This window comes from Corythoichthys intestinalis, chromosome 9 (assembly GCF_030265065.1).
Source record: "Corythoichthys intestinalis isolate RoL2023-P3 chromosome 9, ASM3026506v1, whole genome shotgun sequence".
In the NCBI taxonomy this organism is placed as follows: Eukaryota; Metazoa; Chordata; class Actinopteri; order Syngnathiformes; family Syngnathidae; genus Corythoichthys; species Corythoichthys intestinalis.
This window is the reverse complement of record NC_080403.1, coordinates 56,558,543-56,573,196: the sequence shown is the minus strand read 5'-3', so window position 1 is coordinate 56,573,196 and position 14,654 is coordinate 56,558,543. Positions and strand designations below refer to the sequence as shown.

The following is a 14,654-nucleotide window of genomic DNA, read 5'->3' as shown; positions in this document are numbered from 1 at the left end:
GTGCTAAGCTAACGTTGTTGCTAATGCAATGCTTGTGTACTTTTTTTTGTAGTTTTACGACGGTCCAATGAGGACAATGGTTTGAGGCCATTTTATTAATAAATCAGATGAAAAAGGAAGAAGTCTGATTATTAAGGTGTCGTTCACTAGCCGTCTAGCTTTGGAAAAAGTAGACGCTTTGGAGTGAGGACAGCATAGACAGATTTAAATGACAGTAGAGTGAAATGCCCACTACAGTCCTTATGTACCGTATGCTGAATGTATATATCCATCTTGTGTTTTATCTTTCCATTCCAACAATTTATTTTACAGTATATATATATAATTTACAGGAAAAATATGGCATATTTTAGAGATGGTTCGAATTGCGATTAATTGCGATTAATTACGATTAATTAATTTTTAAGCTGTAATTAACTCGATTGAAAATGTTAATCGTTTGACAGCCCTAATATATATATATATATATATATATATATATATATATATATATATACATATATATACAGGGGTATGAAAAAGTATCTGAACCTTTTGGAATTTCTCACATTTCTGCATAAAATCACCATCAAATGTGATCTGATCTTTGTCAAAATCACACAGATGAAAAAACTGCTTTAAGTAAAACCACCCAAACATTAATAGGTTTTCAGATTTCAATGAGGATTGTAGGCAAACAATGACGGAAGGGGGAAAAATATGTAACTGAACCATCACATTTGATATTTTTTGCAACCCCCAGCCCCCTTTTGGCAGCAATGACTTCAACCAGATGCTTTCTGTCGCTGCAGATCAGTCTGGCACATAGATCAGGACTAATCTTGGCCCGCCTCTCTAAAAAAAAAAAAAAATGCTGTATTTCAATCAGATTCCTGGGAATCGCTGTCCTTAGGTCATGTCACAGTATCTCAATAGGGTTCAAGTCAGAACTTTGACTTGGCCACTCCAGAACGTGTATTTTGTTCATCTGAAACCGTTCTGAAGTTGATTTACTTCTGTGTTTTGGATCATTGTTTTGTTGCAGCATCCATCCTCTTTTTGGCTTCAACTGTCTGACAGACTGCCTCAGGTTTCCCTGCAAAGCATCCTGATAATTTTTTTAATTCATTCTTCCACTAATGATCGCAAGTTTTCCAGGCCCTGAGGAACCAAAACAGCCCCAACTCATGACGCTCCCTCCACCATGCTTCACTGTGGGGATGAGGTGTTGATGTTGCTGAGCTGTTCTATTTTTCCTCCACACATGGCGTTGTGTTACTCCATAAAAATTCAACTTTGGTTTCATCAGTCCACAAATTTTTTGCCAAAACTTCTGTGAAGTGTCCAAGGGCGGTTTTTGTAAACACTAAACGAGCAGCAATGGTTGTTTTTTTTTTTTTTTTTTTTTTTTTAGACAGCTGTGGTGTCCTCCGTGGAATCTTCCCATGAACACCATTCTTGGCCATAGTTTTACATACAGTTGATGTATGCATAGAGATATTGGACTGTGCCAGTGATTTCTGTATGTCTTTAGCAGAAACTCTTAAGGTTCTTTTTTACCTCTCTGAGTATTCTGCGCCGAACTCTTGGCGTCATCTTTGGTGGACGGCCACTCCTTCGGTGAGATGAAACAGTGCCAAACTCTCCATTTTTAGACAACTTCTCTGACTGTCGATTGGTGAACATCCAGACTTTTAGAGATGTTTTTGAATCCTTTCCCAGTTATATGCAAATCAACAATCCTTGATCGCAGGTCTTCTTTTGACCTAGCCATGATGCACATCAGACAATGCTTCTCATCAATACAATTCTTACCAGGTGTGTGTTTTATAGTGGGCAGGGCATCTTTAAACCACTCATCAGTGATTGGGCACACACCTGGCTTAAAATGTTTGGTAAAAAATTGGTTTCAATTGCTTTTTAAGTCTCCTTAGGCAGAGGGTTCACTTATTTTTGCCGCTTTTGTCATTGTTTGCATGTTATCCTCATTAAAATATAAAAACGTATAAATGTTTGGGTGGTTTTAGTTAAAGTAGACACTGTTTTTTCAACTCTGTGATTTTGACAAAGATCAGATCACATTTGATGGTGATTTTATGCAGAAATGTGAAAAATTCCAAAAGGTTTAGATACTTTTTCATACCACTGTAATCAGTGTGGATCAGTATATTAATTTGTTAGGGACCATTGAATGTAATTGATCAAAAGGCAAAATTATTATTTTCAGTATAGATACTGTATAAGTTTCATCAACAAAATTGTCATACACATCAAAAACTGATTGTATTTTGTATTGCTTTAGGTAAATTACAACAAATTGTGTTGAAAGTAGGGGTGTCAAACGATTAAAATTTTTAATCGAGTTAATTACAGCTTAAAAATTAATTAATCGTAATTAATCGCAATTAATCGCAATTCAAACCATCTATAAAATATGCCATATTTTTCTGTAAATTATTGTTGGAATGGAAAGATAAGACAAGATGGATATATACATTCAACATACGGTATATAAGTACTGTATTTGTTTATTATAACAATAAATCAACAAGATGGCATTAACATTATTAACATTCTCTTAAAGCGATCCATGGATAGAAAGACTTGTAGTTCTTAAAAGATAAATGTTAGTACTAGTTATAGAAATGTTATATTAAAACCCCTCTTAATGTTTTCGTTTTAATAAAATTTGTAAAATTATCAATCAAAAAATAAACTAGTAGCCCGCCATTGTCGATGTCAATAATTATTTATGCAATGCTCATGGGTGCTGAAGCCTATAAAATCAGTCGCACCCAAGCGCCAGCAGAGGGCGAGAAAACTCAGAAAAACACAACAAGTACACATTTCACTGTGCTGTCATTTTAATCTGTTTGAGCGGGGCATTTGTGCGTTAATTGCGTCAAATATTTTAACGTGATACCGGCCGTTAACGTGATAATTTTGACAGCCCTAGTTAAAAGTCTTCATCACTTTGAATTAAATGGATCGAAGGCCCTTGAATTGATTCGCCACAGAATATCGTATCATCATATCAAAGAATCGACGACGTATTATACTATCATGAAATATTTGCTAGCTTCCAAAGTTTCCTTCTCGCCCCCCCCCCCCCCCCCACATGGAAATTAAGTAGTGGTTTCAGTTAGGATCTTTATAATAGTAATACAAGTGTACATACTGTATATATTTAGACAGTAGAACTATACACTATAGTATAAATATATATATATGTATACATATTTTTATATTTTTTCTTCATGAAGCCAATATCAGTTTGTAAAAATATCATTTGTGCCTCTTTTATACATATGAAGACTTAGAAAACTGATTCAATATGTATCCACATCTTCCATACGTTGACACTAGGGGGTGTAACAACGAATCCATTTGGCCAATCTATCGATTTATTAGACACAATTGAATGTAACTGGATCAAAATACAAAATGATTCTCTTTTCGGGGTTCCATTTTGTTTAAAAAAGGGTTTGGGGTTGACTTTCCTCAACAAAATTGTCATCCATATCAAAATTGATTTGTATTTTTCATTGATTTATAGGTAAATTGGAACAGATTGTGATAGATGTCTACATCATTTTGTACTAAATCAATCAAAAACCCTTATATTGAATCGCAGAATGCCGTATCATTATCCAAAGCATGGATAATGCGTTACTATCATGAAATATTTGCCACCGTCAAAAAGTTGCTGCCTCCTTCTCGCCACCCCATTCATTTTTTTCTAGATCCGCCCCTGTATTGTGTTCAAAGGTTTATTTTTGTCTCAATTCTTCTTTACGAACCTGTCAAATTATTTTAAAAAATAGAATAAAATAAAATATTCCCAACGTGCACTAACAAAGACATTTTTCGTGCGAAAAATCAACAGGCTTGTTCAGGGGTGCGGCACACCTCTCTCAACTTTCCCCCTACTTTGCACGCTCCGCCATCGGGTAGACTCACCTGCAGGAGACGGTGACTTCCACCTTGGTGGCGGGGATGTTGCCGGTGATGGGGTCGAAGTCGTACACGGACGTCATGTCGTCCAGCTTGTCCATGACTTCTCTTTCCATCACGTCCATCTCGAGAGCGCGCGGCGGCTCCGGTCTGATCCGGGAGGCGCACAGCCTTGCCCCGATGGAGCGCGTCGAGTCTCCTCCGACCAGATCGGAGACCGGGTGGCCTCCGGTCCGACACGGTGAGGCAGCCACTTCAGAGACGTTGAGACTGGAGATGAAGATGAAGAGTGTGCTGGTGAAAATGGGCAGATGTGCGCCTGGCGGTTATGCGTCCATGTCGACGGGGAAGTTTTGCGGAGTGCTTGTGTGCCAAGATGAACACTGCTCTTTTCCTGCTCTGTTTGCACAGTGAAACGCGAGGAGATGCGCTCAAACGTATCGTCCTCCTCCCTGAATGAATCACGCTCAAATGTTGGCGACCCTGCCCATAGCCCACTGCGCTGCTATTGTGCGCACGAGTGCGCGCGGATTTTATTTACGAGTTCACGTATTTCGTTTTTAACAAAATAAATGAATACAACTATGAATGAGTAACATGGAGAGTAATTTAATGAAAGGTTCGGAGAAAGAAGTGGCTTTGATTTGTGTTGCTAAAATTGTCAAAATGGGGCATACACGGCTGAACTCATATGCACGAGATGAGAGAATGGCATTGTCCAATAAAAATTTCCATAGGCTGAGTTTGACTTTTGGAGCAGGGGGGCACAACATGTTGATGACCCCGAAACACAGTGTTAGCAATAAAATTAACTTACAAGAATGTTTATAATAAGTTGCCATTGAGCGTTTTTTGTTTCCGATCATTCTTGAGAATTCTAAATCAGGCTGCTTATAGGCAATACTTTTCGCCAAGATCGTCATCCGTTGAATATGGTAGGCCTGCGGTGTCATGCCAATGCTGTTACCCCAGTAAAAAATTGTATGCCCTTGGCGGAGCCATATGGAGGTAGATTTGTGTCTTTATTATTCAATCCAAAAAAAGTTGCTTCAATTAAAAAAAAAAAAAAAAAGTTGCCTCAATTAAAATATATATTTTCAGCCAAAAAAAAGTCGCTTTAATTAGAAAAAAATGTGTTTGAATGCAAAAATACATTTGAAACTACAAAAAATGCATGTGAAAGCTATTTTTCTTTCTTTCTTTCTTTATTTATTTATTATTATTACAATTTTTTTTCGATAGAAGTTTTTTTTTTTTTTTTTTGATTGATTAAAGCAACTTTTTCTGATTGAAGTAATGCTGATTTGATTTTGGGCCACATTTTGGCTAGGACATATTTGTCTTTATTATTCAATCAAAAAAATAAGTTGCTTCAAAAAATATATTTTCAAAAAGAAAAATAATTTCAATCAAAAAAAAAAAAAAAAAGAAAAAAAAAAAGAAAATTCAATCAAGAAAAAAGTTTTTGAATGCGAAAAAAAAATTGAGATTGAAAAATTTGCATTTGAACATTTAATTTTGTATCGAAAACGTTTTCTTTGATTGAAGCAATCCTTTTTGTGTTTGGGCCATCTTAAGTGTAGGACATTTGTGTCTAAATCATTTAATCTAAAAAATAAAAATAAAAAATACATTAAAAAAAAAAGTCAAAATCAAAGAAAAAAATAATAATTTGAAAAATAAAATTGCCCTCCCCTATTTTTATTTATTTATTTATTTGAAAATTATATGCAAAGCAAATGACCGTCTAAGTTGCTAGTCACATGATCTGTTCAAAGTCTAATTTTGACCAATTAGAAAAATACATTTTTTTGTTCATTTCATTCATTTTTGTTGCAGTTTTATTGCATTACAACTTGTATATTTGTAGCAGAGTCAATTACATGCAATGACACTTTTCGACCACCAAACACCCCCCCACACACACACACACACACAAAGAAATATAACATGCCGCCTCCCCCGCCGCCTTCAAACACGAGGGATATTAAAAGTTGTTTTTTTTTTCCGCCAGCAGCAGCCACTGCAAGTAATGTAAAAAGATGTCAATGTTGTGGAGGTGGGGAACACTCCACTAATTTGGCTACTGCTACAGTGCTTCAAGTCGATTTTACGCAGCGATTTCTTGAAATAAGAAAAACAGCAACTTTGTCAGAAATGTTCTTAATTCGAGAATATTATTCAAAACATTATTTGATATTTTTTTTTCTTGATTTAGGTGAAAGATGACCAACTTTTAGATGTATAGGCTCCATACGAACAAATAGTAATATTTACTTTAAGTCAGGGGTGTCCAAACTTTTTGCAAAAGGGGCCAGATTTGGTTGAGTAAAAATGTGGGGGCCGACCTTGGCTGACGTCCTTTACATTGAACAATTTATTTAAGCAAATTTTAGCAAGCCATTCTGTGTGTCACATTTGCTTCATCACTTTTTGAATGAATCATTTCAACAATATCGCAACTTGCCTTTGTGACGTTCTCTTTCGACTCTTGGGCTCTTGCAAAATACTGCTGTTGTGAAATTAAACTAGCTTTAAGTTGCTTCAATTCCTCGCCGCCTATCTTCCTTCTAATCTTGTCGTACATGTCAGCGCGTCTTGTTTGGTAATATCGCCTCACATTGAACTATTTAAAAACAGCGACTGTCTCTTTGCAAATGAGGCAGACACAGTTGTTGCGTATTTTAGTGAAGAAATAGTCCAATTTCTACCTATTCTTGAAACCTCGGCCGTCGCAATCAACTTTTTTTTTTGTTGCTTGTCGCCATTTTAGAAAATTGGAAGAGTCACACGGGGTAATGTTGCTTAGAGTGCTGCTGCCTTTTAGTGGGTAAACGAGGAGCAGCATTTAGTGTGTAAGCTACTTCATATGCTGGTAGCAGTACTGCTGACCAATTTATTAAGTCTGTGTGCGGGCCAGACGTTATTGATTTTATGACAGAGGCTGGGGGCCGGATGAAATTTGACCACTGGCCGCATTTGGCCCCCGGGCCGGACTTTGGACATATCTGCTTTAAGTGAAATAATCTGACGCATTAATCTGTTAACTAGCCTTTAAGACTCAAAAAAAGATGGAGAAAATTATTTGACTAGATTTAAAAAAAGATTATCAGATTAAGACGTTATAAATTTGCAGTGTGAAAGTTAGTATAGGTCAATACAGATTTATTTTTGCATTAATCATTTAGCCTATCAATTATTAGGTTCATATTGGTGAGAAATGTAGCCCTGAACCCCATTCACCAAATATGTTTGGTCTTATTAATGTCCCGTCCCCAGCAAAAAGTGTACATGCAGGTTATGCTGTTAAATCGTCCCTACTAATATTAAGACCAAACCTACGCCCTTGGATTCAAAGTTCACCAAAAACAGGCAAAGGCAAAAACTTAACTTCAAGGAAGGTGGTGACGTAACATCCTACTGATTTCCAAACACTGAAAACGCACTGGTAAAGGACAACAAATAAAAGTATTTAAGGAGTTGGGCTAATGGCAAACAGGTGTAGGCACTCAGGTGATTAGGGGAGGAAAGACAAAGCTGACTAAAGTGAACACAAAGTAACCCACCAAAATAAAACAGGATGTGAAAGGGCTAAATCAAAGCCGCTAACAGTGGCTTGTAACAAAAATGACGGGGATTCTCCTGTTGCTTGTTGGTAAATTAAAAATAATAATAGCGTAAATAGTAACCACATTGTGTTTTGTTTGTTTATGTATGATTATTATATAATTGACTTTGTAATAAATATCTAGGTAGTTTTCAGTTGTTATTATTTTTTTTTCTCAAATCTTGTTGTTTTTATTGTTATATGTAATATACAGCTATATCAGTGGTGTTACCAGGATGACAGGTGTAGGTGGGCATTAGTCTTACCTCCCTTAAAAAAAAAGCTACAATGCTCAAGTAGGTCGAAATCCAGTGTAGGGCTACTGCACCTTAAAATGTCTTGTTTTCTCCTTGAGATAACTGTTGTTGTGATTTGGTCTAAACAAATAAAAGTTGATTTGATTTTATTTGACTTCGATCACATCCATAACTGAACAGTATGGACGTGCAGGTAACAATGTTTTTTTAGGTAACCTATTGTGGTTTCTCGGCTTTATTACTATCATAGTTATTCTTTGTTCCGCAGGCCCTTTGAGCTCAATTTGACCCCCTTAGAATGCTTCAAAATGCACCAAAATGGGCAGGCAGGTCAAGACAGGTGCAATCTTTGATACCATGTAAAGACAAATTCCAAATACACCATTTAGCGCCCCCGAGCAGTCATTCTTTGTCACGCCGACGCTTTGAGCCCTACTTTGACCCCCTAAGAATGCTTCAAAATTCACCAAACTCAACAGCCAGGTGAACACCGGTGAAAACTTGGATAAAATGTAAAAAAAAAAAAAAAAAAAAATCAGGTAATCAGGTAACACTTTATAATAACTATCCGTTTTACTAGTTAATAGATCATTAGTAAACTGTTGATAAATGATTTATTGTTGATTTGTGAAGTATTTGTTAACAGTTTGTTAAGCATTTACAGAGTGTTCCAATATGGTTGACCCCATTCTAAATGCCCATGCTAGTTGATGGATCTTAATAAAACTATATACACTTTATGTTGAAGGTCATAAGTTTTATTGGTTAAATATACAAAGAAAAGTACAAATATTTGTTGGTTCTATGGCAGATTTTCATGAATGTGCAACATGAGTGCTGCCTGCAAAATGCATTATCAAAATGCCTTTTCTTTTGAAGTGAACCGCATTTCTTAACCTAAAAAGATAAAAATGCCAAATGTTACACACAAAAACTTGAAACGTTTCTACACAAACTGTGTTTCATTTAGAATGGCATTTAGAATGTGGTCAACTAAATTGGAACACCCTGTAAATGCTTAACAAACTGTTAACAAATACTTCACAAATCAACAATAAATCATTTATCAACAGTTTACTAATGATCTATTAACTAGTAAAACAGATAGTTATTATATTTACCATAAAGTGTTACCAAAAAGCAAAATATGCGTAAATGTGTGTAGCACCCCCTAGGAACAAAACCAACATTTCATTTCATTTTTTTTTAAGGTGAGAGAGCCCAGTTTTGGTGCTGGTAACGCCCCTGAGTGAAAAACTGCGAAGTAGTGCCCCAGCCCCAATTTTTTGTGTGTGTTCAATGTATTTATTCAGATTTATCTTTGGAAAGCGATACATATATGACATGTTTTTCACCTTTAATAAATAAGAGTAATAATAGAATAAATTCTGGCCAAGGTTGGTGAATATTAGTAATAGAGCTCTCTGACTACTCCCAGACTCAAAGCTATGCAAATTTTACTGTACCAATATGGAGAAAATTTGAATTAAATGTCCTAAATGTGGAATTTGATCAGGTTACATCTTGCAGTTTTCATTTTTGTGGGACAGTAAATCCATAATTCTGAATAGGTTCTGACCAAGGTTGGTAAATATTAGTAGGAGACCTCTCTGATTACTCCCATACTCAAAACTAGACATTTTTACTATCCAAATGCATTGCAAATTTGAATTAAAAGTCCTACATGTGGACTTTGATCTGTTTACAGGTTACAGTTCTAATTGAGTGATACTATAAATCCACAGTTTTAAATAAATTCTGGCCAAGGTTGGTTAATATTAGTAGCAGACCTCTCTGACTACCCCCATACTCAAAGCTATGCATTTTTAGTGCACTAACATTTAGAATAATGAATTAAAGGTCCTACATGTATACTCTGACCACCTTCCAGTTCTCATTTTTGTGGTACTGTAAATCCACGAATCTGATAAATTCTGGCCAAGGGTGGTGAATATTAGTAGTAGAAATCTCTGGCTACTCCTAGACTCGAAAGTATGCATTTTTACTGTACCAATATTCGGATAAATAAATAAAAGTACTGCATGTAAATTTTAATCCAGTTACAGTTCTCATTTATGTGGTACTGTAAATCCACAATTTTGAATAAATTCTAGCTAAGATTGGTGAATATTAGTAGTACACCGATTACTGACCGAGATCTGATTACTCCCATACTCGAAACTTGGTATTTGTACAATCCAAATGTGTTGCAAATTTGAATTAAATGTCCTACATGTGCACTTTGATCTGGTTACAGGTTACAGTTCTAATTAAGTGGTACTGTAAATCCACAGTTTAAAATAAATTCTGGCCAAGGTTGGTGAATATGAATAGTAGACCTCACTGGCTACTCCTATACTCAAAACTATGCAATTTTACTGTACCAACATTTAGAATAATGAATTAAATGTCCTACATGTATACTCTGACCACCTTCCAGTTCTCATTTTTGTGGTACTGTAAATCCACAACTCTGATCAATTCTGGCCAAGGGTTGTAAATATTAGTAGCAAATCTTTTTACTGAATCAATGTGTAGAAATTTTGAATTAAATGTCCTACATGTGGATTTTCACCTGGTAACAGGTTACAGTACTCACTTTTGTGGAACTGTAAATCCTCAGTTCTGAATAAACTCTCACCAATAATGGTAAATATTAGTAGTGGACCTCTCTGACTACTCCCATAATCAAAACTATGCATTTTCACTATACCAATATATAGAAAATTTGAATTAAATGTCCTGAATGTGGACTTTGATCTGGTTACAGGTTGCAGTTCTCATTTTGTGGTACTGTAAATCCATAATTCTGGATAAGTTATGGTCAAGGTTGGTGAATATTAGTACTTACCTCTCTGATTACTCCCATACTCAAAACTGCATTTTTACCGTACCAATATTTAGAAAGATGAATTACAAGTCCCACATGTATACTTTGATCAGGTTACAGATGTCATTTTTGTGGTACTGTGTATCCACAAATTTGAATATGTTCTGGCCAAGGTTGGTAAATGTTAGTAGTGGACCTCTCTGACTACTCCCATACTCAAAACTATGCATTTTTACTATCCCAATATTCAGAAAATTTGAATTAAATGTCCTAAATGTGGACTTTGATCTGGTTACAGGTTGCACTTCTCATTTTGTGGTACTGTAAATCCATAATTCTGGATAAATTGTATCCAAGGTTGGTGAATATTAGTAGTAGAAATTTTTACTGTACCAATATTTAGACTAACGAACTAAAAGTCCTCCATTTATAACTTGACAATGTTACAGTTCTCATTTTTGTGGTACTGTAACTCCACAATGTTGAAAAAGTTCTGATCAAGGTTGGTGAATATTAGTAGTGGACCTCTCTGACTGTGCCCATACTCAAAACTATGCATTTTTATTATTCAACTGTATTGCAAATTTGAATTAAATGACCTAAATTTGGACTTTGATCTGGTTACAAGTTACAGTACTCATTTTTGTAGAACTGTAAATCCACATTTCTGAATAGGTTCTGGACAAAATTAATGAATATTAGTCGTGGACCTCTCTATCTTCCTGGTTGGATGGCTTCCAACACCGTCCAAGAAGTGGGCCGGTCTTTTAACGACTCTTGTGCCACTCCACTAAGTGGTAAGAAAAATATCATTAACTTACTCTCACGCAAAACTATTTCTCAGCTGAACTCACAGTGCTCTCTATATTTCTGTGCCAGAAGAGAGTTTAACGAATCGCAATTACCAATTAAAATATGTTCAAGTCGGCCGAGGTAAAAATCAATATTAATTACAAGACGCGGAATTACATATTTAATGGCATGCATCCATCATTATCCAGTTGTTTGCTGCTAAGACTTATTGCCCAGTAAAGTATTGTAATAAATATGCAAAACGGCATGCGTACGCCTGCCAACAATGAGATGGGTTTGTCATATTTGGGTAAGTACACTTCCCAAATCGCTGGCAGTCCGTGTGTAGCCTTTGTTAACTCGCTCACGCGCCGTCTCGTGGGGGAAGATATCAAATTTGAAGGACTACGGAGAGCACAGCTGGCATTTTTTGGCTTTTTTTCTTGCCGACACGTACGCGCTCGCACACAGTAACACACCGCTTTGCACGGTTTTCACTCATAAACGGATAGAAAAGCAGGCGGTTCTTTCCCGCGAAAAGCAGCTACAGTCGTCTGGATTCTGAAAATCAATTTATGCCAGGAAAGGATGCCTCTGCCCACACAGCCCTGCGGCTTAACATCAACAGCGTACGCGCGCACGTAAAAACAATTTATCTTCTCACATGTCAGCGAACAATCCGTAAAGAGGTGTGCACAGGCACGCTTTTTTCTTTTGATTCGTTTATCTGGAGGCTTGAATGTGGATTAACGTTCATACAGAGGGAAAGTAAAGAAAGGATGGTAAAAGAAAGGCTTACAAGCTGGTGATTTTTGTTGTTCTTTGAACAGTTCCATAACAATTGCAATCCCGAGCTAGCAATGGTAGCTTTGCTGTGGTAGGTAAACACGTCAGACACTTCCTGTTGATATCGGGTCACTTCCTGCTAATGTGGTGTCCCTTCCTGTTGATTTGGGGGCCGCTGAAACAGTGACAGCCAAACCAAATGGTGCTACGCTGGCATCGCTCCCACAAGTCGGCCGGGAGGGGCCAAACCCGCGTGTTCACTCCAGCGTTAACCCTTCGTACTGACTCCATTTTGAACGGTTTAAAGAAGGCTCACCAAAAACAGGTTAACGATTTTTTTCATTGACAATGGTCAAAAACAAGGCAAAAATCAGACGACAGAGAGGCAATGCTCAATCCAAAGTCCGCAAAATGACGGATACATCGGAATGTCCCCTCTGCTTGGGCTGCCGGCCGCGGGAGTGGGCGGAGGTCGGGGCTCCGATCTCGCATTGCCCCGCGGCGGCTCCTCGGCGTCCTCCTGCCTCCGCCTTTCCCTCTCTTCTCCGACTGGATGTCCGCCCTGTGCTCTGTTGCGGGTCGCTGGCTGGGTGCCGGTGTATCGGCTGGATGTTGCCTGCTCCGGCGAGGGACCCTGCCCTGCCCTGGACTTGGTGGGCCGCTGGGGGTCCCATGGCGTGCCGTGCCGGTTGGGGGGCTGCGGCGGCGGCTCATGGACAGGGTGGGTGGGCGGATCTGGGGGTGGGGTTGGTGGTGCGTCCCCTCTCGCCATCCCTGAAGGCCGGTTGATGGGTGCGCGGTTGGCTTGGGGGACCACCCTGGATTCCGGGAGGGGCTCATTTGCTGGGCTATGGGATGAGAGATGGGCTGCGCTGAACCCGACCATCCTCCCCGCCCGCCCAAACCGCCCTGGCTGGGTGGGGGCCGTGGCCCTGGGTTGGCGCCCTCGTGGCATCTCCGCTCTTGGTAGGGCTCGCGTGCGGTTGGATGTGATGGGGTGCGCTCAGGTGGGGGGGTCCCGATGCCGGGATTGGCAGGGGGGCGGCGTAGGGTCGGTCGCCAAAGGGCTTACACTCACGAGGGATTCACACGATTACTGGGTTCTAGATAACAGAGCTGATTTGTGTACACTCTTCCCCTTTCAATCACTTAGTTTATAGACTCCCCCACCCCCGTCCCCTTATTTCCCTGGTCAATAGGCCCCCCACATGGTGTCAACCGGAAATACATCTAGCCGACGATAGCACCAACATGTTAGTAGTAAGTGTAAACGTACAATGTATTTCTTGTTGTTGTTTATGTTTCTTTTCTTTCTTCTCTAGTATTTCTTTTCTTCTGTTCCCCATATACCCTTCCTGTTCGCTGTTTTGTCATAATAAACGAGGTATGTGAATGATCACAATGGGAGTGTGTCATACTCTCAATGTGAAACATGAAAAGAGATGTTACTCCAGAGTGATCATATTTTGATTTCCAAAAAGAGGACACGAATAACAGACATTAATAATCCCCGTTTAGCCTTATATTCAAAGTTTATATGGATTGATAGAACGCATACACACACACACGAGCTTTGGCGTGTGTGCGTGAAATGACGGGGGTGCGTCAGTTTGCCCGGACGCGGCCATGTGTGCAATAATGAAATATTGCTCATTCGGCGCACAGAATGAAAATCGAAAATTGTAAGGCTTATTCTTTTCCTCATTTGATTTTTTATGACTGTGGTCAAGCCCGCTTCGTGCTTAAAAGAACAGTTCAAGCTAGGCGCTAATGCCTACATGTCTGCCGTCCTCCGTGCCTCTTGCTCTTTGCTGACGAAATTGCTGCACGAATTCCGATTTGGGACTCTTGACAGGTCAGACCGCCAGTCACGTTCTGAAAAAATGTGGCCCAGATCGGATTTGAAATGGTCCACTTCTATGCGACTTGTCCTATTCAGACCGTCAAGTTAATGCCTGACTCGAGTCGGAAAAACACAAAAAAATTGGATTTGTGCATTAAGACCTGTAGTATGAACCTAGCCTAAGTCTGTGTGCGGGCCAGACGTTATTGATTTTATGACAGAGGCTGGGGGCCAGATGAAATTTGACCATGGGCCGCATTTAGCCCCCGGGCCGTACTTTGGACATGTCTGATTTAGGGTCATTTTGAGGTCACGTCCTGATGATTTGAGGGAATTTCAGAGTCACTTCCTGTTGATTTTGAGCCATGTCAGGGTCACTTCCTGTTGATTTACGCGTTTCAGGGTCACTAACTGTTTATTTGGGGGTATTGACAGGTTACTTCCTGTTGATAATGGGTCATTCCTGCTGATTTTGTGGCATTTCGTGGTCACTTCCCATTGGTATCTGGTCACTTCCTGTTTATTTTGGCGAATTTACAGGTCACTTCCTGTCACTTTGGTGTCACTTGGTGATTTTGGGGCATTTCGGGGTCACCGCCTGTCGAT

The 14,654-nt window shown here is 38.7% G+C and overlaps 1 protein-coding gene across 3 annotated transcripts in view; it reads right to left on the bottom strand.

Moving 5' to 3' along the window:
- Window positions 1-4,423, bottom strand: part of cpne5b (copine Vb) — a 276,730-nt gene extending 272,307 nt beyond the window's left edge. For all 3 annotated transcript variants that reach the window (XM_057845330.1, XM_057845331.1, XM_057845333.1), the window contains exon 1: window positions 3,940-4,423. In XM_057845330.1, the coding sequence (XP_057701313.1) occupies window positions 3,940-4,058 (119 nt within the window). In that variant the 5' untranslated portion in view covers window positions 4,059-4,423. The remainder of the gene's footprint in view (window positions 1-3,939) is intronic.
- Window positions 4,424-14,654: the final 10,231 nt, after the last annotated feature.